Raw genomic sequence first — 25,424 nt, forward strand, 5'->3', positions numbered from 1 at the left:
TTTTCATCAATAAATGTATTTACTTTAACCGAATGAATGCAATGCCAAAATAAATGCAGAAAATAAATTGTGGTAAACACAATTGATATTTGTATTATTATTATTTCTGTAAATAATAACTCGCTGGATATAATCTATATATACGTTTAAAATACACCTCTTTAATCTTGTTTCTGATACGGTACTTCTTGGGTAACAAACAGATATTTTTCCAGCATTACGTAAGATTTTTACGTAAGTCACGTGATGTCAAGACGTCAGTGACGCGGACTGACGGAGGCACGCGGGAAAGTTCAGACTCAGTGAGGAGCAGCTGTACGGGTGAGTGATAAAAACAGTTATCGCGAAGATTTCAGTAATTCATTACAATTTTACTGGCTTAAACTGACACATTTATATAAATTATAGTGACGTAACAGTTTTGAACATATTGTGTTTGTGTCGATGAGAGCGTGAGTGGATGTGTATGCTCTTTGTAGTTTTCTCACGCATTATCCGATTACAGCTGATAAACTATTATACTGAAACCATGAGGAATTATATTTAAAATACTTCATTATATCTTGAATTTGATCCTTACAAAACAGTACAGAGATCATTGGATCAGATGGTGATATCATGTACTTTATGTACCATGGTACTGAATGATTACCATGTTTATGTACCATGCTACTTCAAAGTACACTTTTTAGTACTTTTTTTGTTATTGCTGTCATACAGGGTCCCCACATTTTTGGAAAACCTGCAAAAACCATGTAAAAGTCCTGAATGTAAATGTTCGGAGTTTTTCTCTTACTATTCTCTATTATATTGTCTTTAATTGTTCTGATAGAGCAATCTGTATATTAATAATAATAATAATAATAAACATTTTCCAGTAATCACAAACGAGTGGAAATGTCAGAAATGCATTGGTCAAAAAGTATGGGAAGCCTGGACTATTAAAGTGTTCAGTTTTAATGTAAATATGTATATACAATATAATGTGAAAGTGTGTTGTGTTATGAAGCAGTAAATATGGCTATGAGGAGTGCAACCCGTGTGGAGGTGGAGACGGAACTCGAGGAGGAGGAAAGCTTTGGGCCGCAACTGGTCGCCCGTCTGGAGGTACGACTGCTACAGTACAAGACCACATAAACTCTGTGTCTGATGACACATTGATGATGATCAGAATCAGCTTTATTTATTATGTGTATGCTTACACATACAAGGAATTTGTCTTGGTGACAGGGGCTTCCAGTGCACAACAATACAAAACAGCAACAAGACAGAGATAATAATAAAAAATAAAAATTGAATAGAAAATAAAGTGTGTGTGTGTGTGTATATATATATATATATATATATATATATATATATATATATATATATATATATATAAATATACACACATACATACATATACACACACAGACACACGTAGTGCAAAACTAAATACAAATCTGTTATATACAGTGCAAGGGAATGTAATGGCAGAAGAGGCTGGATGTGTTGGATAAATATAAAAAAAGACTAGACTGTTAATTGCACATAATTATTTCTCAGTGGGGCAGTTTTAACTGTTCATGAGATGGATAGCCTGAGGGGAAAAACTGTTAGTGTGCCTGACGGTTCTGGTGCTCAGAGCATGATGATGATCTGACTCTCATGTCGTCCTGCAGCAGTGTGGCATCAGCAGCAGTGACATCAAGAAGCTGGAAGATGCTGGGTTTCACACCATTGAGGCCGTAGCGTACGCACCCAAAAAGGAACTGTTGAACATCAAAGGCATTAGTGAAGCCAAAGCCGACAAGATCCTGGTGAGATTTCATTAGTGATGTTTGTAATAGTGATGAGACAAACATCACTATTAATTTTGCTCATACATAGGGTTAGTAAAAAAAACCACTAAAGGCCTGTTCACACTAAGCCTGTTTTTTGAATAGGGACAATGGATTGCCATGGCGCTATTCACATGGGGTCTAACAAATCATCTGTAGACAATCCGAAGGTTTTTTTTTTTTTTTTTTAATTTTTTTTTTTTTACGGAGAGCAGTCAGATTTTTATTTTTTTTTCCGGACTGTGATGAAACGTGACTGACCAATGAGATACAAACTTTTTTTGTCATTTTTCCAGAGTCCTTGCTGCTGCACAATCCAGTGTGTTGGTGGTGCTAATCAACTGGCAAACAGCGGCATTGGACATGCAGCTGATTCACACCTCAGAAAAATGAAAAATAAATAGTTGCAGTTCATGAAACTTTGATACTTCAAACTTAAACCCAGTCTGATTTTAAAGGTCTACTTATGGAATTTCTGGTACGATAACCTATTATTCACAGCTCATTGTGGCCGATATCGATAACCGAGATAAAAAAAAAAAGATTACATTTTTAATCCTTTAACCTGGAACTGCTAGCTAATTCATTAAAATCTTCTCAAATGGAAAAATGTATCATTTTAAAGCTTGGAATTTGGGCTTGCTGCTATTTAAGGTTTTGCGGATGTAACGTGAACCATAAATGTGCCTATTTTACAGATGTATGTTGATATGTATGAGAAATAAATGACAATACGTGCCCATTTACATGAGTCTTTATGGCAAACCTAATGACGCGCTAACAGATAGAGAATAATGATGTTCTAACAGATGTAATAATGCATTAAACCAAAATGAGGTGATAAACAGCTAAACGAAAATTAATCAACAAAACACACAATACAAACCCTAATCTCTGTATACATGGTGTAAAATGTATGATAGCAGTCAGACTGTGAGTACAGTGGTAGTTTGAGTGTATGTATGTGTGGCATTCACTGACAAATATCGGCAAAACTATCGGTGGTAATTCCATTATCGGTGCAATAATAATATTTGGATTTTCCAGATTATCGGCCAATAATATATCGGCCGCCAATATATTGTGCATCCCTACTTATATTTACATGTATTATACATTTTCATAAAAATAAAGACACCGGAGTGCTATTTTACTGATCTCATGCACAAAAACACTGAAATCAATGCAAATATGCAGTAAATAAATTAAATAGAAATAAATAATTTAGAATAATATATATGTAAACACATTCTTTTTTAGAATATATATATAATGTGATGAAACCTCATGTTATATAATTTACCTGGTGTTTTGTCTTAATATTTTTAATATGTATAACTGTTACTGTGCCGGTTATATTATCCAGGCATTAAAAATAGCAGTGAGGTTCTGCATTTCGTTCGGACTAGCTTGTAGTAAAATACTGCATAAAAGCAATTGTAGAAAAATGAATTGCAGAATCTGACTGCTATTTTTATTGCAAGGATAATATAATAAATTATTCCTGTAACTGTGCTCTTTTTCTCACCATGCACAAGAAACCCTGAATTCAATACAAATAAGCAATAATTAAATAATGAAAAGACTGTGAGCCAGTGTTTTCTTTTATATAATTTTTAATGTTATGCATCATATTTTCTATACCTGTTTTCCCTTAATGTACATTATTCAACGTGTTATCACTGTACCTTGTGTTATATTATCCGGGCATTAAAAAAAAGAGCAGTTGGTTTCGGGATTCCGTTTGGAATATTCTCGTCGCAAAATACATGTGCAAATATGAAGAGGATGTACATTTATGCAACAGCGCTATTTACTCATCTCACTCAAATAAAAAACACAGATTCTATATTCTATAATTAGTTAAATGCCTTAACAGTGTTAAAAATATTAATCATATGCATTGATAGCTGAATGAAGTCAGAGCAGGAAAACAAAATAAATATGTTTGTAGAACAGCAAAGCCTACTGTACATGTGTAAAATTGTTTATTCGTAACTGTCTTGGTGTGTATAGACCTTTTGTCAGCAGTTCGTCTCACAAATTCATCACAAATTTGGTCTGAATAGGCCTTAAGTATTACGTTTCAGTGTGTAACTCGTCTTGTACCATTTGTGATATGGACATGAATTATACATCAAATCATGCGGCTTGTTGAGAAATAGTGAGCTACTACTTTTCGAAGTAATCATCTTATTTTCAGTGCACAGATGAGGTAACGAACTTTTTTTTTTTTTTAAAACAGACAGAGGCTGCTAAGATGGTTCCGATGGGATTCACCACGGCGACAGAGTTTCACCAGCGCAGAGCTGAAATCATCCAGATCTCCACTGGATCCAAAGAGCTTGATAAACTCCTACAAGGTGCGGCACTGAACTACCCTGAGGCTTGATGTCTTTAAATATGACTCTCTCTAAACAGCAAAACTAATGCTCAACATTCACATGACGGACCTCATTGATTTAATCTCTCACTCTTAAAGTTAAAGTTTTGCGTGTGTTCTGCAGGAGGAATTGAGACGGGCTCTATCACTGAGATGTTTGGGGAATTCCGGACAGGAAAGACGCAGCTGTGTCACACGCTGGCCGTCACCTGTCAGGTAGCACTTCATGCAACTTTCATTATCTGATCGTCACCTTTATCTGATTGTCGTTTGCTATTCTGATTACTGAGAAAAATGCTTGACAATTTGAACATATTGATCTTCATAAACAAGTGTTTCAAAAAACAAACAAAAAAAATGTGTTTCTAGTTTTCAGCATTTTGAAGATACAGTATATATATCTCTATTTATTAATTTGTGCTGAAATGGCTTCATATGTTTTTTTTCTATCAGAGAAATTATAATTTTGACCAAACAGATATTGTTGCGTAGAAGAATTAAATGTTTAAAGCAAGTAAAATATTAGGGTTGGGTAAAAAAATTATTTTCCGATGCATCGCGAGCTTCATTTGAACGATCTCGATACCGATTCTTAAATCCCAAGATCGATCTTTTACTCTATGCGTAGCCTTCCACAACAATGAAAGGAAATCACTCGCATTTGCAACCTAATTTTGCGCTATGTGACTACAATGTATATATTTGTCAACTGGCTTGTAAATGTTTAGATTTCACTCACCATGAATGAATTGTGTAGTATAATGGTGAAGTATTCTGAAGCGAGATCCTTTCACAGCGTGTTGAGAGTAAAAGTTGTTCCATGTGTCCAAAGACGAGATTCACGTGACCCATTTGTCATTGAATAATGTCATTTTTAAAAGCCTTTCTGATTTCTACAGTATGTTTTTATTCAAATCACGCGTAGGACAGATGAGATAAAGCAATTTGAGTCTCTCTCTTTAATATGCACTCTTTTACAGATGCTTTTAACAGAAATGCTGGTTTCCTTAAGAAGACAGTCCCGGGTTTCTAGCATGTGTTAATAAAATAGTGTAAATTATGCAATTAAACAATATACATGTATTAAAAAATAATATTTTATTGAATATTATTTATATATCTTATATATACCTTATTTTTAGAAGCATAAATGCAAATTAATTAAAAAGAGCCAGCTCTTCAGAGACCTGCGTGAAGTTGGCCCCCACCCAACGCAAAACGTCGGCAAAATAGTCTCAATCGTTTGTGCTGGTTTGTGCTGTAAAAGATTTTTGTGCTGCTTCGGTTTTTTAGATATTAAAATAATATTTATAGGTCATTCTGAGGTCACTCAGCCCCCCACATGCTCTAAATTCACCCCAAATAAGCTCAATCCTTTGTGCTGGTTTGTGCTAGTAAAAGTTTCGTTTGTGCTGCTTTGGATTTTTAAATATTAGACACTGAATTGTCTATGTATTATAATAAAATAAAATAATACATAATATACTATGTATTATTTTATTTATATATATATATATATATATATATATATATATATATAATCAAATTACTTACCCCAAACCTTTGAATAGTTGTGTATCATGGTTTCCACGAAAAAAAAAAAAAAAAGCAGCACAACTGTTTTCAACTGATAATAATAATGAATGTTTCTTGAGCAGCAAATCAGCATATTAGAATGATTTCTGAAGGATCGTGTGACACCGAAGACTGAAGTAATGATGCTGAAAATTCAGCTTTGATCACAGGAATAAATTACAGTTTACTATATATTCAGACAGAAAACAACTGTTTTACATTGGAATAATATTTCACAATATTACTGTTTCACTGTATTTTTGATCAAATAAATGCAGCCAAATTAAGCCAAAATGATTTTACTTTTGAAATTGAATTACTGTGTACTCTCGAACATCCATTAACACAAATAATGGACCTTTAAAAACTTAAACTTAAAAACATGTGACGATTTATCACATGTGTCCAGATGCCAGGCTTAAAATTGTGTATTCCCTTTTTTGTGTTTTAGAGAACTTGTTGTTGTATTTAACCGTTTCAGGCATGAATTCAATCCATTTCTGAAATGCAACATCAAGATCAAAAGTCCAGCAATCTTTTGGTCTGGGTGAAAGGGACCCTGTGTCATCACTACTGCCATTTGTTTCATGATCACATTCATGAGTAAACCCTAAAGCAGTCCAGATGTTGTGTCTATTGAATTTAACAAAAGTGTATAGAGCCTTTGCAGTGATCTTGTTTTCTAGCTGCTTACTAAGCTCTGTCCAGATTAGGAGTAGCTATGTTGCCATTTTGGACTATGGCCTCTTTTGATGAACACAGGACAGTGAAAATGGAATCTCTGTCAACTGCTGGTTTCTTGGGCGTCTGGAATAAGCAAAACATAATTACCCACTTAAATAATCCTAACTCAAAAAATGTCATGTTCAGTATAAACTTGTTTTCATGTATTACTGTATTGGTCTGAATATAAGGATAATATAATATAATAATAATATATAAGGATAATATATCTTATATTAGGACCAATATGGTAATGTTGACCCCTAGATGCACAATGTATTCAAAAAACTAACATGGGTCACATGTGCAACTGTAATTAGCATATATTAGCATTAGCAATGAGTTTTCTGTTCAGTAAACATTGACAATCTTAGCTCTCTTGAATGTTGTACCATTATTCTTGAAGTTAACAAATAATATTGTAACTGACAGTGTTAAAACATTGTACTTACATTGGCCTGAAATTTGATTTAGTAACGACTTTTGTAGTTTGATTTATATCGACTTTTTCTCTACTAACTCTACACTAATTTCCACAAGAGCATCTTGAACAGAAGTGTCACTTGCGCCTAGTGATGGCAGTGAAGTGTAGCAGATGATACTCCATGTAAATAAATAAAAAGTTCAATCAGGAAAGACCAGTGAATGAAGTAAAGATAATTGTTTATTGAACAAATGATGTGATGATTAGTCTTGACAGAAAGTCTTCAGCAATTCGACTCTAAAAGTGTGTTAACATCGAGGAGATTTGCGCTTTTGTTCTCGTGCCCAGAGCTGAGCGAAAGTGAGTGACAGAAAAAGAGTCCGACAGACACCAGATGAATATTGAGCTGCTGCTGTCTGAACACCAATAAGTTTTTAATAAACACCATAGCGACTACAAAAACATTGATAAAGGAGTTGTTGTTGTATTAAAACATCTTCATCTAACATTTTGGTAAGAGATTGAAATGACAAACCCGAAATAAAATGCTCACTGCTCATAAATCATACTGACTACACACAAAACAAGATAGACCTATTTTAGAAATATGTAATATAGTAGCCTAATATATAGTAATCAGAATGACCGAGACTGCTACTAACCTATATTTGATTTTTGTGACCATTAAGTGATCTATTTTATTCTGTCAGTATTGTATTCAATAAATATCAGCATTTATAATTCGCCTGTAATTCAATGTCTAATAATTAAAAATCCGAAGCAGCACAAACGAAACTTTTACCGGCACAAACCAGCACAAACAAACGAGACTATTTGGGGTGAATTTGGAGCATGTGGGGGGCTGAGTGACCTCAGAATGACCTATAAATATTATTTTAATATCTAAAAATCCGAAGCAGCACAAACGGAAATTTTACCGGCACAAACGAAGCATAAACGATTGAGCCTATTTTGGGTGAATTTAGAGCATGTGGGGGGCTGGTGACGTCATCGCCTATAATTCAATGTCTAATATTTAAAAATCCGAAGCAGCACAAACGAAACTTTTACCAGCACAAACGAAGCACAAACAAACGAGACTATTTGGGGTGAATTTGGAGCATGTGGGGGGCTGAGTGACCTCAGAATGACCTATAAATATTATTTTAATATCTAAAAAACCGAAGCAGCACAAACGAAATTTTTTACAGCATAAACGGAGCACAAACGATTGAGCCTATTTTGACGACGTTTTGCGTTGGGTGGGGGGCCAACTTCACGCAGGTTCTTCAGAGTCATTTGTTGTTGTTCCGCACTGTTGATTAAAAAGAAACAGCTTAGAGTATATTATACACTGTCAGAGTATTTTGCTACAGTGTTCTGAACATTTCACATGTGGGGACCGTTAACAGATGCAAAAGGAATGAAAATCATACGGTTCTTGTATTTAAAAAAAATTTAACCAGTTCTGAACGGATTCTCAACCCTTCATAAGAATGCTATGTAATTCATTTCTTTGCACCAATATAGTAATAAACAGCAATATTTTCCTACATGAGGGCTGGGGATTGATTTCTAGATTCACAAGCTTTTGAATAGATTTGATTTCTATAAGAGTAAAAGATCAAATCTTGAGATTTAGGAATCGGCATCGTTCAAATGAAGATTGTGCCGCATCAGAAAATCTATATATTTACCCAGTCCTATCCTAAATAGGGTATAATTTTAAAACCGTGAGCACTTCCGAGAACATTGTTGAGTGATGACACAAATTAATAATTGAATCAGTGTTTTGAATCATTTAGTTGAAATGAACGGTTCAAAAGTGTTGAGAATATCTTATGTTTGTGTTTTCCAGCTGCCCATAGATCAGGGCGGTGGGGAGGGAAAAGCCATGTACATCGACACAGAGGGAACCTTCCGTCCGGAGAGACTGCTGGCTGTAGCTGAGAGGTCAGAGCAGCTTTACAAAACACTCTGTGCTATGCTAAACATCTCAGAGGATCCTTTCATTCTCTGGTTGTTTGTCGTATCAGGTACGGATTGGTGGGCAGCGATGTTCTGGATAATGTGGCGTATGCGAGAGCCTTCAACACAGACCATCAGACACAGTTGCTTTATCAGGCCTCTGCTATGATGACTGAGTCCAGGTAACACATTCACATTACACTTGAATAATGTCTCAAGCGCATTTTTTAGACTTGCTTATCTGTTAATTATTTTCAACAATGTGCTGACTGTTATAATATGTTGGGTAACTTTTACTTGGTGATTTTCGTTCAGCATGCTATAGGTTTTCTCTTATTGGTCCTCCACTGCTTATTCTTTCAATTGTTTTCAACAAATATGCCTATATTGGCTCATGTTGATTCCATGAATGCCTGTCATATGTTTTAATGTACAATGATCATAATGCAAGGCAATACGTCGCAAATATATGGCCTTTATCAGTCAGGCATTTAGTATAGGATTTAACTATTGGAATAGATAAAATATTACAAATGGGTCTCATATACACACACAGTTTTTTTTTTTTTTTAAATACTATTATTTTGACTGTTCTTTGATGGTTTCTTACTTTTTAGACTAGCCACTACCAAATTTCTGTTTAAACTTTAGTGAAATTAGTCATTGCGCACATCCCTAATACAAAATGAGTCTGCGTTGTTCACTTCAGTCAGCTCTGTGTGAGCAAGCGGCGCCCTCTAGTGGGTGTGTTAGACATACAGGTTGCAGCAAAATTAGATGATCCAACATTTACCATATTACAATTCAAATTGCAAAGCTTGTCAAAGAGATCCCTTCCCAAATGTTGACTAGAGATGCAGCAAGCTTGAATCATGTCACAGACCAAAACAGATCAAAGGAATAGTAAGCTATCTATCTGAGGCCATGCAGGTGTCAGAAGACAGAATACCAGAAAAGGCATATTAAAGCTTTATTGAAGCTTGCAGCATAGACTAAAGAAGCTGTCTCTGCCCGGTACTTTTTCCTGCTTTTTTTTGTCCTTTTCTGATCACATGACTGATAAGATTTGAAAGCTAGTGTAGAGTGGAAGGTTTTCAGTTAGTAACATTTCATGTTTTGGGCTGTTCCCCAGATATGCTCTGCTGATAGTAGACAGTGCAACAGCCCTTTACAGAACAGATTACTCCGGAAGAGGAGAGCTGTCCGCTCGCCAGGGACATCTAGGACGATTTCTACGCATGTTGCTCCGCCTCGCTGATGAGGTAGAACATGAGAGATTACAGCTATGCCAGTGGGGTTTTTACGATCTGAGCAGAGAAACACCACTGGCTGATATGAAAGGAATCAGAAGCATAATAGGGCTGGGTAAAAAGAAAGGTTTTCTGAGAATAAAACTTGTTCGGTGTAATGTGTGACCATTTGTCATTGAATGATGTCTCTTTTAATATCCTTTCTGTTCTTTACAGTCAGCTGTTGATCATAAAACAACAAAAGCTGTGTGACGACTCAGTCAAAACACTTCTCTGCGATGCTTGCTGAACTGCCCTTTTTCTGTATATCAGTGGAAATACTTGTAAATAATGATGCATGTAACAAATTCATATTTATTGATGGAATACACAGATTTGTACATTTTTAAAAAGCTAAAATGTGACCAAAATGAACATGATTAATAATTAACATTTTTGTAAAATCAGTATTTTCGTAATGTAAGGTGGTCCCCTAAATAATTTAAAGCATTAGCTGAGAGAGAATTTCTTTCATATGTAAGCAAAATGGACATTATAACTAGGGCTGCTATATGCGGATGAAATATGCGATAAGTAGTTAGACAATACGATATTAGATATGCAATAATCCTATGATGATGTCATCGGAGCGCGTGGAACATTGGTACCCCCAAAACCCAGTTTATTGCGAGGGGGAAAAAAGGACTTATATCCCAGAGATCACAGTCATAGTTGTCTTTTGTTCCAAATTACTATAGATGTATAATATATATACTGTTTACAATTAGCTACTTACCCACAAATGTGATGTGCTCCCTTAAATCAGAAGTAGTTTTTAAAGAAACGCTATTTTAGTCTCAGCTTTCAAATGGTCAATTTTATCACAAAATTCAATAATAAATGTTGTTTTGATGCTCTTTAATGCTGTGTGTGACAGATTGCGGTAGCTAACCATTCAAGCAGAGCGGGGCTTATTGCGCTAAAAAACATGAATGGAGAAAATAAATAGGGAATATTGCTTTGCATCTGCGCCTATGTCACGAGGCCAGTCTATTCTCATCAATCTAAACATTACTTTTTAAAGTATCATCTCAAGCCCTTGTGATATATATATCGCAATATGTACATTTACGATATTTCGATAAAGGCGATATATCGCGCGGCCCTAATTATAACTAAAATGCACCCAAAAGAATCAATCAAATCAAGAGTAGTGATTGACCGATATCTGGTGAGCCGGATGGCCGATATACATATTAAAATTTAACAACACCAAATGAGGAGGACACAACATTTCTAAAGTGAGAATCACACTTATTTTAATCAATATTTACTCAAATTTTCTTAAACTTGCGGGGGAAAAAACCTTAAGCAGATTGTTCACTACCTATTGGAACATTTTGGAACTAACACAAGGGAAAGTTAACATTTGTGGTAATCAGACAAGCTAACAGTTATCAGCCGATAATGATAATCGCAAAATGGCCAGATACCAGCCGATTAATCGGCCTGGCCGATATATCGGTCTGCCACAAATTGAAAGCTTGTGAATCAAACGGTGAAATCTATTTTAACGCCCAGCCCTAGCGTGTAAGAGACATTTATAATGCCAAGCTAACCGTCACAAATGTTTTCCAAATCTCTATGACATTCATTCTTCTGTGGAACACAAAAGGAGTATTTTTAAAGAATATCCTGGCCGCTTTTTGCCATATAATGAATGTGAATGGGGACTGGGTCTGTCAAAGCTACAACGAAAAAGCATAATAAAAGTATTCAGTACGACTCGTGTGCTATATTCCAAGTCTTCTAAAGCCATCTGATAGCTTGTTGAGTGGAACCGACCGATGATGCAAGTCAAATATAATGATGAAAAAACGATGACAGAATTTTCATTTTTGGGTAAACTATTCCTTCAACTCTCATTTGTAGTTTGGTGTTGCCGTCGTCATCACTAACCAGGTCGTAGCGCAGGTGGACGGAGCAGCCATGTTTTCTGCAGATCCCAAGAAGCCGATTGGAGGAAACATTCTAGCACATGCCTCAACAACTAGGTAAATCTCAGGATTAGATGGTGATTGTGGTGTTAAATCATCCTTTTTAGGTTAAGTGTCTCAAGTAATAATCTCGAACCCGTGTCTCTTGTAGATTATATCTGCGGAAGGGTCGAGGTGAGACACGCATCTGTAAGATCTATGACTCGCCATGTTTGCCTGAGGCGGAAGCCATGTTTGCTATTAATGCCGATGGAGTAGGTGATGCCAAAGACTGAGAAGTTACACAGATCCGAGGCTCTTCATTACTGTGCACCCTGTTATTGGATATACAAGAACATCAGCCAGAGAAGAGGCTTCTGTGAAATTAACAAAAGAAACTTTGTATATGTGGACCTAATTTAAGGATACACATTATTTAGTCTGGAATTATAAGTGGGATTCTTCCTGAAATTTACATTTCTGTACATAAGACTGGGCATGTGTATAATATTATTAGTGTTAAAAAATAGGTTTATCATCTTATTGGTTTATTTACAGCTGTCAAGATTGATGGAGCTGAATTATTTGAGCTGGTGTAATTATTTGTTTTTTGCTGTGGTGTCAACTTTTTTGTGTTAACATCTTTAGTTTTGTCTGGACTGATTTCTCTTTTCTTGTACATAAACTACACAGAATTAAAGCGTTTTAACTGTTAAACCCATATAATCATTCACTTTAGTTGCTCATATACTTTAGTTATAAAGAGTATTGAAACATTAAAATAGATAAACAAGCCAAATACTTATGGTATTTTATTGTCATTTCAGGAATTCACTTCATGTCATCAAATATGAACAAACATCACAAGTTTAACAAGATAAATAGATTTTTAATTTCAAAAGCATGTTTAAATAAAAATTAGGAATGATTTGAGCTACCCTTTTAAATGAATAAAATGCAAAACTGGTTAGGATTGTAAGATGTAAACATGTTCATATATAATAATTTGGATTTATATTACTGAAAACATACATTTAAATAGTGCACATCAATTGCAAACAGCAATATTAAATAAAATAGAGCAAATATCAGGTGTTATGTAAGCAGATGACTAGAGGACAATTTTTATTGGACCCCACCCTAGTTAATTCACATTGCTGGTCGATTTGTCAGTTGTACTGTCAATCAAAGCCTTTAGCTCCTCCTGTAAAGCAGCGCTGTCAGAGTCCTAAAGAAACAGAACAATCAATCTGAGATGCTTAAAACGGCAAACTATACAAACGGGTCCAAATCGTGAATCTGCCCCACAACACACGAGACCTAGTTGAATCGAAATGAACAAAACAGAACAGTCTGCTAAGAGAACAAATATAATTCACCTCATTTGCTCCCGCTGGCGTGTTTAGAGCTAACTGGACCCAGTTTCTGGCCTCTGACATGTTTCCAAGCTCCTTATGACACTGAAAGGAGATAATATATATAATATTAAGCTTATCCTAATAAGAAACTGCTTTAAAATTCAAAATGGAAAATTCTGTCATTATGTATTAATGTTGTTCCAAACCCATTTGACTTTCTTACTTTGGTGGAGCACAAAAAGTGAAATCAGACTTCCAGCAGACTTAAAATATCAAACATGTCATGGTGTTTTCTCTAGAAAATAAAACATCTGGTTGCTGTCAAATCAAAATTGTCAACATGGTATTTAGTGTTTTTAATATATTTGATTCATATGCATTGGGATATACGTTTTGTGTGAAATGCTTTGATTCTTATGATGATTTTTATACTGTTTCCTCTTTCTTTTAAGATTATGTATAGTCTGTATAGATTATTTTGGTTAGTGTTTTTTTTTTTTCTCCTTTAAAATCAACCTGCCCAGGGCCGCAAGATGTAAATGAGCCATTTTAGCTACATCAGACATGCTGTTAATTAATGAATGGTGACCAAAACTTTGAAGCTCCAAAAAGCACATAAAGGCAGCATAAAAGAAATCCATACGACTCCAGAGGTTTAATCGTTGTCTTCTGAAGCGATCCAATCGGTTTTGGGTGAGAACAGACCAAAAATATAACTACTTTTCACTGTACAACTTGCCATTGCAGTCTCTAGGTCCTATCATGATATTAAGCTTGATTACACTTCCTAATGTTAGACGCATGCGCAGACCACTAAATGGCACTAGGAAGTGTAATCCAGCTTGAAATCATGATCTCCATGGAGATTTCTAGTGAAAAAGGAGTTTTATTTAGGTCTGTCTCACCCAGAAACAACTAAACCGCTTCAGAAGACATGGATTTAAAAACTGGAGTCTGATGGATTACTTTTATGCTGCCTTTATGTGCTTTTTAGAGCTTCAAAGTTTTAGACTGCATCCACATTGTGTGGACCAAGAGAGATTAGATTTTCTTCTAAAAATATTTGTTTGTGTTCAGCTGAAGAAAAAAAGTCTGGGAATGCATGAGGGTGAGAAATCTAAAACGATGAAAGAATTTTTATTTTTACTATTCCTTTAATAAATAAGTACAAATATAAAATAGGTGATTTTTGTCCTTTTTGAAGCTCAACAGCATCCATCTCCATTCACCATCATTGTATGGAAGAGAGCAGCCTAAATATTCTGCCAAATCATCTCCTTTTGTGTTCCACAGAAGAAAGTCAGATTTGGAACATAGACATGAGGGTGAGTAAATGATGACTATTACCTTAGCAATATAAAGCCTTACTGATTTGGAGAAGCCTGGATTTAACTCCTCCGCCTATAGATCAGAACATAAACATGAGATATCGGACCAATAACAGCATGTGCTTGATGAATTGAGCCACAAACATTCTAAAGTTGTTTTATAGCAAATGTCACAGATCCATAACATAATATTGATTCAAAGATTACATACGGATCAATACCTTGAGGAAGTTCTCCAAAGCTTCATTCAGTGAGGATGTGGGTGGAGTTTTATATAGCGTGGCAGCAGCTTTCTTCTCCAACCAATCCAAAGAAGTCACCTACAAACAGACATTAACCTCATGTGGGTTGTGTAAAGTTGACAGAAAGCGGTTGATCGCTAAGAAAGGCTGTTTGCACAAAACTCAATGTTTTAAATTAATTATGTTGGCTCTGTCAAGCCAACATACTGTTATTCTACAAACTTGTTTTAAAGTTTTTTCAAAATCCCTAAACTGAGACCAAAGTTTCTAACACTAACTCCTCCAAGAGCTTTCAAGCTACATCTTCCAAACTTAGTACAGACCTTCAAACTGTTCTGACTTAGTGTACTATGTCTTTTCAAACAGATCAGAGAAGACTGAGTTAGAGAAACCGGTTCGAGAGAGAGAGAGACACGCAGCCGCACTGCACGTTTGTTTATGTTGGTTTTAAGTTTACCATTAAAGTTTATGTTTACTGTTCAGCCGGTTCCTGTCTCCTCCTTGCCCATGCTTTATGTGTTACACAGTATGTCTGACTATCTATCTAGCTAGCTGGCTGTTTGTCTTACTGTAATGTCTCTTTAACCATCAAACTTTTAAAACTAGTTCAAACTTTAACACAAGGCTTGTTCAAGCCAACATCAAAGTTTACCTCTGTGGTTTCCTGCCATGGACACCATGCCTGTTTAATGTTTTCCGTATAGTAGACTCATGAACAGAGATGTTAACCTGTTCCAATTATTCCTTCAAGTTTTTAGCTGTCACTCTAGAGTTCTTTTTTACCTCATTGAGTATTCTGTGGTGTGCCCTTTGAGTCATCCTGGCTGGACGGCCACTTCTAGGGAGAGTAGCCACAGTACTAAATCATCTCCATTTATAGACAATTCGTCTAACTGTGGACAAATTAATATCTAAGCTCTTCGAGATAACTTTGTAACCCTAGCTTTATGCAAAGCAACAATTCTTGATCGCAGGTCTAATATCTAATTTTTGCGAGGCATGGTCCACGTCAGCAGATGCTTCTTGTGAATAGCAAACTCAAAATGTTCGAGTGCTTTTTATAAGTCAAAGTCGCTCTAACCCACACCTCCAATCTTGTTTTCTTGAATTGGATGCCAGGTTTTACAACTCCTGATTCTAATTAGCTTTTGTTGATGTCTTTAGCCTAGGGATTCACTTACTTTTTCCACCGCACTGTGAATGTTTAATGGGATGTGTTCAATAAAGACATGAACAATTTAAACTTTGTGTGTTGTTAGCTTAAGCACATTGTGCTTCGTCTATACTTGTGACTTTAATGAAAATTAGAGCACATTTTATGACCAATTAATGCAGAAAACAAACTAAATCCAAAGGGTTCACATACTTTTTCTTGCCACCGTATCTAGTTAGGCTATGCTATTAACCTCTAATTATTAACAAAATTGTTATGTTTTCTTATGGTGCTTGCAGTGCAAAATTCACTGCTACAATGCTAGGGTGGTTACTAGGGTGTTCTGGATGAGGACGTTACTAAAATAACTTATTGGCAAGTCCTTTTGATATTCTGGATTCTAGGTTTGGCTCAGGTGCTTCCTTCAGTGTAAGTCTATGGGATTTTTCTGGTTCACTTATTTGAACTGACCTCTAAGCACCAGCGGCCAAGCAGGTAGAAACAGATCGGATCATCATCACACAGAGCCAAAGCTCGGTCCAAATGCTCCTGTCGGAACATCCCAAGACCATCAAAACATGTATGACTGACCATTGAAAGAAGTTACTTGTGTTTATCTGAAATACCGGCCTCACCTTTAATACACGCCCGCTTTTCAGCTTTCCATGAATGCTCACGTACTGCGAAGACAAACGTGCCAGGACAGCAAACCTGTGTACATGTATTATAAAGCTGTTCAGTTTGTAGTCATAAAACCTGAAAGAGAACTGGCATTTTCGGACATGGATTCCCACTGGAATTTCTAATGGGCATTTAGAACAGTGTTTTTTATTATTTATGAGTAAAATTAGCCGATTAGTCGACTATCGTGGCACATCACTTATTAGGTCCGTGGTCAACATTACATGAAGAGACTTCCCCATTTCACATTTTGTTCTACAACATACAGCAGGACACACATGAATTTAGAAACTGCTGTGTGCTTTAAAATCATAAGCAGCTAACAAGATGCTACCTTAGGACTATTACGGTTATCCGCTTTATTACACGTCATTTGTCAAGCAAGAAAATGTTTATGTGCTTGACAAATTGTGTGGAATTATTGCAATGATTATTATTCTAAAACCCATTAAAAATTCCAGAACAATCCATGGCTTTTACTAACAGACATGACTGGTGAAGAGTGTGTGTTTGTGTGTGTGTGCTGTTTTCATACCACTTGTGACATTCTGCACTCAATCCATTCCTTGTCAGCGCTGCCTCCGCCTCATAATGACCTTCAGGGTCAAAAGGTCAAAGCATTTACAGTTACAGTCATATACAAGGTTTTAAAAGCTATTTAAAGGAATATTCCAGTTTCAAAACAAGACAGCATTCGTGGAATAATGTTGATTACCACAAAAAATAAATTCGACTCATTCCTGCTTTTCTTAAAAAAAGCAGATATCTGGGTTACTTACAATTGAAGTGAATGGGGCCAATTTTTGGAGGGTTTAAAGACAGAAATATGAATTATTTTACATGAATTATTCTGTTAAAAGTGCACTGTGTATTATTTGAGCTGTAAAGTTGTGAAGATGTAAATCATAATTTTTGTGGGATTACAGGGTTTACGATGTTACGTTATCATGGAAACAAAGTTGTAAAATTTGGTATTGAAAGTTTACACAGAAAAGGTTAGTAAGCAATTTTATCACATTAAAATCATGTTACCATATATATTTTCATCTTGTGGCTATACTTTTCAAACCTTTCTAGATTGGCCTCATTCACTTCCATTATAAGTGCCTCACTGGAACCCAGATTTTTGCTTTGGAGGGACAAGTCAAAAAAAAAATATTTTTGTGGTAATCAACAATATGCCACAAATGCTGTCAAAAACTTTTATTGAACATTACTCTAATAATTAATCTCTGTGACTTCTCCATGAATTCATGATTACTGGATGAAATGTAAAAATAATTTTTTTAATCATTTCATAGAGAAGAAACTCAATTTTTGGCTTTCTGATTGTATTAGTAATTTAAGTGTTGGAGAACCCCATAAAAACGCTTGTTGACAGGAATCACTATGGATTACAAATTGTGTTGAGTGCGGTCGCTGATGAAAACGATCAAAACAGCATGTCTTGTCAGTTCTTCAGTAAAAGAAGTTAATTGGTCACTTTACGAGACCGCAAGAGCCCGCCCCAGCGACAGAACAATTTTTTCTAACACGTCTGAAGTACTTTCCTAGTTGCTGGAGCCATTAACTCAGCAGGGAGTCCTGTCAGTTAAGGGATTAACCTGCAAACTCCTGCTGGCAGACGATAATGCAGGCTCCATCTCTACACTACTGGTTGCTGATTATTGCGATAAATGAAGCTTATGACTGAAAACCTTGGGAGAAATTGGCTAGTGTGAAACTGACTGAACTAAAAAGTTTTTAATTCACTATAGAAATGGGAACTGTTTACATATTATACATGATATATATATTATATATGTGATATTTTCTCACCTTGCTCAGCGTAGTTTTTCTTTTCTTCTCTGTCATGTGCTGTTTCACACATGTCACTGTAGGCACGAGCCAGTCGCCAGACAAACTCCACATTATCACCGTACTGACAACAAAAACACACACACAAAAGCTGAAGTAACACAAAAATTAAACAAGTAGCGCTGATAAGTTCATATCAGCCCAATGCAAAACTACCACATTAAATAAGGTAGTGTCGGTGGATATTGTTTAAAAAGATACTTTAATGGTTGATCTTAAAAATTATTTCGACCATGATTTTGGGTCCGAGTCTTAATTTAGACTCGTCCCAACTTTTCTTTTAAAAAATTATAAAAATTGGGGGCCTGGGTAGCTCAGTGGTAAAGATGCTGGCTACCACCCCTCGAGTTTGCTAGTTAGCTAGTTCGAATCCCAGGGCGTGCTGAGTGACTCCATCCAGGTCTCCTAAGCAACCAATTTGGCCCAGTTGCTAGGGAGGGTAGAGTCACATGGGGTAACCTCCTCGTGGTCACTATAATGTGGTTTGTTTTTGGTGGGGCGTGTGGTGAGTTGAGCGTGGTTGCCGCGGTGGATGGCGTGAAGCCTCCACATGCACTATGTCTCCGTGGCAACGCGCTCAACAAGCCACGTGATAAGATGCGCGGGGTTACCGATCTCAGACGCGGAAGCAACTGGGATTCGTCCTCCGCCACCCGGACTGAGGCGAATCACTATGCGACCACGAGGACTTAAAAGCTCATTGGGAATTGGGCATTCCAAATTGGTAGAAAAAGGGGAAAAATTAACAAAAAAAAAAAACAGTTGAGGTTACAGTGTGGCACTTACAATGAAAGTGAATGGGGTACATTTTTGGAGGGTTTAACACTTTAAGTTCTGAAGGAGTTTTTAAATATTTCCTGTTTCCGTGGCATTATAACTTATAACTTGACAAAAAAACTAAAAGAAGGAGGGTTAAGTGTTTGGTATCATTGTAAAGAAAACTTTTCAATTTTTGTCTAACTGCTTTTCAACTGCTTTTGTTTTGTTCCCAATCATGTTAATTTTATCTGAGAAAAAATTCTGTGTAGATACGACAAATCAATTATAGCATTACAAAAACTATTTATCATAGTGTCCAAAAATGTCTCCAAACACATAAAACATAATAATTGTACATAAGAACTAATTACACATGCAAACACAACAATGACTAAAGGTTTGCATAGTATGGAGATATGTTTTAGTAATGAGATTTCACTGAATGAGTGCCTTTTGACTCAATGAGTCTGCATCAATGAGTTTGTGTCATTTATGTGGCGCCATCTCCTGGTGATCATATGTAACTTTGTGCTTCGTGTGGATTATCTAATGATCCATGCATCCGATTATCTTGTGTGTGGACTTGTTTGAAAGATAATCTCCTCCTCTAAGTAATGGTATGTGATATTTTATGTTCTGTTTATTTTTCGTGAAGTTATAAGTGAAAACGCTGCATTTAAGCAACACCAACATAATTATCAAAGAAATATACTTAGCTATTACTCAGTATATTTTTGTCTTTGATGGTTGTATTCTACTCTTTGAGAGCTTTCCAGCAACATATGACACATGGCTATTTGATCAGTTTGATGTTTTTACTGATTGCAATAATATGTACAGTGCAATTTTTTTTTATTTTTATAAATTATCAAAACAGAATACTTCTGATTTGTCGGCAAATTTCAAAGCGCTTGTTCGGTTTTGCATGCATTGTAAAGTAGAGCTTCTAAGCTTTCAAACGATACATATTTTGTGTTGGTCAAGACTTTAGTTATTCATATTTTGCAGATTTTTTTTCTAGCAGGGGCCCATCTGAGCTTAAAGGGTTAAAGGCAGAAATGTGAAGCTTATAATTTTATAAAAGCACACATTAATTCTTATGTTAAAGACCCTGTGATGCCCCTATTTTGCCATTGCAAAGCCTTTCTATTAAACTAACCGGAGAAGTTAAGTCACACCCCGTTATCTCGCATTTGCACACGGTATGGACAAAAGTGTACAGAGTGTTTAATTCGGACATCTATTTAAATGTTGCCTCGAGCATTAATAAGTCCTCTTTCTGCTGGTCAGAGTGGATTGTGAGGGGGGTTCCTACACTTGGTGACCTATATGAGAGCGGAGTGTTGAAATCTTTTGAAAATATGGTTCAACATTTCAGGATTCCCAGATCTCATTTCTTTAGGTATTTACAGCTGCGCCACCTGCTCTGTACTATTTTTGGGAGTAGCATACACCCCACTAAAAGGGCAGATACTCTAGAAGTGGTGATGACTGCTTTTGGAAAAGGTCATGAGGCATCAGTGTATTACTCCCTGTTAATTCAGAGTCAGGGGGACGGAGCTTCAACTTCTCTCAAGAGATTATGGGAGAAAGATTTAAACTTGATATTGGAGGAGGGAGTGTGGACTAGGATTCTAAAAAAAACGTCAAGTCTGCATCTAGAGATTCAAGGGTGCGTCTGATGCAATTTATGATTTTGCATCGATTCTATTGGACCCCCTCTAGATTGTATATGCTCGGCCTTAAAGACACACCCACCTGCTGGTGATGCCAATCAGAAGACGGGGACACACCCCATGTTTTTTAGGGATGTTTTAAGATCCAAGAATTTTGGTTGAGGGTTCAGAGCATTATATGTGACGTATTGGACACTCAGTTTTCATTTTGCCCCAGACTCTGCATCTTAGGCGATGGGGTGGTCATTACTATTGGCGATAGTCACTTAAAAAGTTGGGTTCTAGCCGGAGTTATGGTTGGCAGACAAATTATCCTTAGGGGGTGGAAGACGGCTGGAGCACCCTCGTTTCGGGAGTGGTGCGGGGAGATGGGCAGGGTGGCAGCATTTGAGGAGGTGATTTTTTAAAAGGCTGGGAAAATGGGATTTGTTTGACAGGAAGTGGGGTGGATATTTGGCTTTTTTGGAGGGTTCTTGGGGAGGGGCAGTGGAGAGGGATTTTTAGTTTGATGTGTATGTGCATTCTTGTTTTTTGAAAGTATATATATATATTCTTTATGTTTTTTTTATTTTTATGTCTAATTGTAAGTGACCACTGTAGTGCGTGTTTGTGTCGGGTGGGGGTAATGTTCAGGGGGAGGGGTTTAATGTATATAATTGATTCTGTATTTTATGTTGTGTATGTCTGTCTTGTGGACGGAATCAACAAAAACTGTTAATAACAACAACAAAAAAAGACCCCGTGAAATATAAATAACATTTTTGCTGCTTTCATTCTATATCTATTAGCTTTTAGGTCTTCTGTATGCGAGTGTACTTCTAAACATTGACAAAATTAGTTTTCATTAGATATTAGCATTTAAAATCTGCAGTCTCTCTCTTCCGACTAAAAAGACTCAGGAACATCATTGATGTCACATCGAGATTGAGAAACCTTGTCCAAACAAATACTTTAAAAAAACGAGAATGCACCCTCCCCCTATATCTGTTCAGTGTGTCTGGCTGTATTCTAACTGGTGCTGATCTTGCCTTCATAGGGCACTTCGAAGGGAGCACAATCCATGCCATAGGTTCGTTCCAAACAGATTTTCCATTACGAATCGCTTAAAAAATTAGATCTGACTGACCGTAATCACTTTTCAGCCATCTGACTCTCTCACAGTGGAGAGTAATTGTCTTAGAAGGGAATAGGGCATAGGGATGATCACTTCTGAATGGGACATGCCAACACGAGAGATGGACATGAGGAAAACTGTTTGAGCTTATTTATATAAACTGGAGGTTTCTTGGGATGTACAGCTTGAGTGAGTGCTCTTTATTATTAGTGTACTGTGATCCAAACATGGATATATTATCTTTTACTCGCTTGTTTCTCATTCATCTGCACTGGACTTGCACAACGGCTCCAGCCTCGTCGTAAGCAAAGACGTGTGCTGTGTGGGGTGGTTATGGATTGATGTTGTCAGTTAGATCATTGTTCAGTTCTTAAGTCTTTGGAAAAGCTGGCTGGTATTGAGATTGCTTCTCATGTTTCCCCATTAAGCAGCTCTGACATGAGCAGCATGGTGGAAAGGGTGTGTGTGTTGCTGTAAACAAAAGCCTATTGGCTAGTTTTTTTAAATGGCACGAGTCGTTTGACATGTTCTGCCCCCACACTTCCTGATTCATTGCTTGTACTTGCTGATACTTACCAGCGGTCTGTTTTCTGTCAACAGCTGGAAGCCCTCTGATTTCTTCCCAGAATCCCCGGCGTGCAGCAGATCACATTGGGCGAGCAGGAGGGCAAGCTCCGCGCTGGGAACTTCCATTAAAGAGTCCACCATCAGCCCGTCATCATCCTCTTCCTCGGCCTGGGAATCCTCTTGTCTCAGCGTGAGCACTGTGGCACAGCTCTGCTCATCCTCCTCATCCGAGTCTCTCCCGTCATCATCACCGTCTTTATCTGTCTCTCTGTCAGTGTAGTCAGACTCAGCGTTGGAGTATGCCGTGGAGTATCTGTGAGAGTGGAAGAGCCGTTTGTCTGAGTGGTCAACTATTGAGTTTGGGGCAAGACTATCTGTTATGATATTATAATACTGTGACATACCCAGCCTCACTGTCGTCATAGAGACTGGTGGCTCCCGCGCTGGCAGTGAAATAAATGGAGCTGGAGCTCATGGACTCAGAGCGTTCCCTCGGCAGGAAGGTGCGCCGTCGCCGAGATCGTTGGCTCTCCTCCACAGTCCTCCTGAAAAGACAGGGAGACTCATATGAGATGAGAGAGAGTAAGATAAACAAGACAAAAGAACTTATTGTCTATAATAAAAGGGAACATTTACCATTATGTCAACCCGTTATAATTATTGGCCAAGTTGTGGAAATGGTTGAAAGTTTTAAATATCTTGGACTGTTTTTAAAATTGTAATCTGAATTTTACTATAAACACTTATCACATTTATAAGTAGGCAATGCAACGCTTATACCCTCTTAGGAAGCTGAATAGCCTTCAAGTGAGCAAAGATATTTTGGAAATGGTTTACATTAGTTTGGTGGAAAGCATCATGAGGTATAATATTACATGTTGGTATGGAAACATAGGGGTCAAGAACAGGAATAAATGAACAAGAGGGTATGAGTGCAGTTGTGTGCATGTGCAGATGTGAAAAACTGTGTTTCATTGCTTTATGTAAGATGTTCTTAAACACCATGTGGGGGCCAAAGACACAATTCCACGTGAGTGGACAATAAAGATGAATGAAGATAAGGCTAGAGACTGAATCAGATGCGATTCAAACGAGCATGTGAGCGGCTCTTCTGTTCACCCACTTGACGTCCTCTGCGATGGTGGTGGTGATGTCCCTCAGACTCTCTCGCAGCTCAGCGATCTCATTCCGCAGACTGGACACACTCTTCGTCACTTCATCCAGAGTCTTCCTCAGTTCCATGTGCTGCTCAGGAGACAAACCCCTCACTGCTGCTGAAAGAGCCGCAGAGTCCACTGAAAACACACACACACACACACACACACACACACACACACACACACACACACAGCTCATTAGTGTCATATTCACACATCTCTGTCTGTCACTATATGATCTCCCACTTTATTTGGCAAGAAAATACAGATTAAAATAACACCAAGAGTGAAAAGATGACGGTTCATACCCGCGTCATCAAGCGTGTTGTGCAGCAGCAGGCGGCTGTTTCTCCTCCTGAGGGCCTCTTTAATGATCAATAACGCGATCAGACCGGTGCTGACCGTCACACCGATACCGAGACCGATCGCTGCGTTTCTGCCGAACCAGCTCATCGTGTACAATCCGTCAAAATCCGCCTGAATACTCCGATATCAGCACATCTGCAATACTCTCACGTGTAACCGACACACTTTCACTTTCACTTTCATTTCCATCATTTAGAGATATAAACACGGCCTCTCATTTTAATTTAATTAATTACTGGATATCTGAATCAATCATCAAACTAACTCGTTTGACAGTTGATGACAGCAAGGAGCTCTGAAGAATAGACGACAGGCGTGTGTTTATGTGTGTACATGGGTGCTCATTACCGCCCCTTGGCGGTCTGGAGGAATACCACTTACTGCGTTATGAAACAAGAATGATCAAATATTGTAATAAAAATGTTACGAATAAATATTGAACGAAATATAAATTATTCATCATACATTTATATGAAAAATTAGAAAAAAATTTTTTTACGAGCAATATATGCAAGAAATATTTATTATACATAATACAAAATTATATATTAATTTATAAAAAAAATGTTTACGAATGATAGATCAAACGAAATATTTATTATTAATTCTGAAAAAAAATAATGTTTTTAATCCATATGTATCAACTATATATTTTATACTCGATTTTCTTTAACTCTAGATATTACTCAATAATACTACAAAGCTGAGTTTTCTACTAGCAGATATACATTTTTTCAGGCTACACAGTACTGATTTTGGAAATTATGATACGATTAGTATAAAAACCGCTAAAAAAACAAACAAACAAACAAACAAAAAAAAAGTTTATTCTGTACATAATCTTTTACCAAAATGAGTGAATACAGCCAAGATAAATATAAAGCAGTTTCAGGGCAATCCTTACAAAAATGTGTTTTTACGTCATTTGCAAATATTGATTTGCTTGATAAAATCTATGGAGAATTTCAAAAGACACCTATTTAATCTCGTATGATGGGCTGTTTTTTTTTTTTTTTTTTTGACATAGGCTACCAGTTGTCCACTCAAAAAGGAGTTCCAAGATGACAT

At 36.7% G+C, this 25,424-nt stretch overlaps 2 protein-coding genes across 3 annotated transcripts; one reads left to right on the forward strand and one right to left on the reverse strand.

Moving 5' to 3' along the window:
* Positions 1-271: 271 nt before the first annotated feature.
* Positions 272-12,751, forward strand: LOC127409705 (DNA repair protein RAD51 homolog A). 2 transcript variants are annotated; one of them, XM_051644453.1, is made up of 10 exons: positions 272-321; positions 1,010-1,107; positions 1,662-1,799; positions 4,066-4,183; positions 4,328-4,419; positions 8,784-8,878; positions 8,962-9,075; positions 10,026-10,155; positions 12,055-12,176; positions 12,271-12,751. In XM_051644453.1, exons 2-10 carry the CDS (start codon positions 1,018-1,020, stop codon positions 12,392-12,394), a joined length of 1,023 nt encoding a protein of 340 aa, XP_051500413.1. In that variant the 5' UTR covers positions 272-321; positions 1,010-1,017; the 3' UTR covers positions 12,395-12,751. The 2 variants fall into 2 exon arrangements, with proteins under 2 accessions (XP_051500413.1, XP_051500414.1); XM_051644454.1 differs by having other exon boundaries at positions 276-321; positions 1,013-1,107.
* Positions 12,752-12,895: 144 nt separating this feature from the next.
* Positions 12,896-24,690, reverse strand: rmdn3 (regulator of microtubule dynamics 3). Its single transcript, XM_051644400.1, has 12 exons — positions 24,299-24,690; positions 23,957-24,128; positions 23,238-23,378; positions 22,843-23,146; positions 18,679-18,781; positions 17,396-17,456; positions 16,815-16,890; positions 16,651-16,728; positions 15,006-15,104; positions 14,804-14,857; positions 13,478-13,558; positions 12,896-13,326 (listed from the first exon to the last, which is right to left on the reverse strand). The coding sequence occupies exons 1-12, from the start codon at positions 24,441-24,443 to the stop codon at positions 13,243-13,245; spliced, it is 1,398 nt and encodes a 465-aa protein (XP_051500360.1). The 5' UTR covers positions 24,444-24,690; the 3' UTR covers positions 12,896-13,242.
* Positions 24,691-25,424: the final 734 nt, after the last annotated feature.

This window comes from Myxocyprinus asiaticus, chromosome 19 (assembly GCF_019703515.2).
Source record: "Myxocyprinus asiaticus isolate MX2 ecotype Aquarium Trade chromosome 19, UBuf_Myxa_2, whole genome shotgun sequence".
In the NCBI taxonomy this organism is placed as follows: domain Eukaryota; kingdom Metazoa; phylum Chordata; class Actinopteri; order Cypriniformes; family Catostomidae; genus Myxocyprinus; species Myxocyprinus asiaticus.

Excerpts from the sequence above, each read along its gene's own strand:
- LOC127409705 (XM_051644453.1), top strand. The coding sequence starts at position 1,018 with ATGGCTATGAGGAGTGCAACCCGTGTGGAGGTGGAGACGGAACTCGAG. Across the intron at positions 4,184-4,327 it reads GCTTGATAAACTCCTACAAG|GAGGAATTGAGACGGGCTCT; the intron begins GTGCGGCACTGA and ends TGTGTTCTGCAG. Across the intron at positions 10,156-12,054 it reads TGCTCCGCCTCGCTGATGAG|TTTGGTGTTGCCGTCGTCAT; the intron begins GTAGAACATGAG and ends TCTCATTTGTAG.
- rmdn3 (XM_051644400.1), bottom strand. The coding sequence starts at position 24,443 with ATGAGCTGGTTCGGCAGAAACGCAGCGATCGGTCTCGGTATCGGTGTG. Across the intron at positions 23,379-23,956 it reads ACCATCGCAGAGGACGTCAA|GAGGACTGTGGAGGAGAGCC; the intron begins GTGGGTGAACAG and ends CTGTCTTTTCAG. Across the intron at positions 17,457-18,678 it reads GAAAAACTACGCTGAGCAAG|GTCATTATGAGGCGGAGGCA; the intron begins GTGAGAAAATAT and ends TTGACCCTGAAG.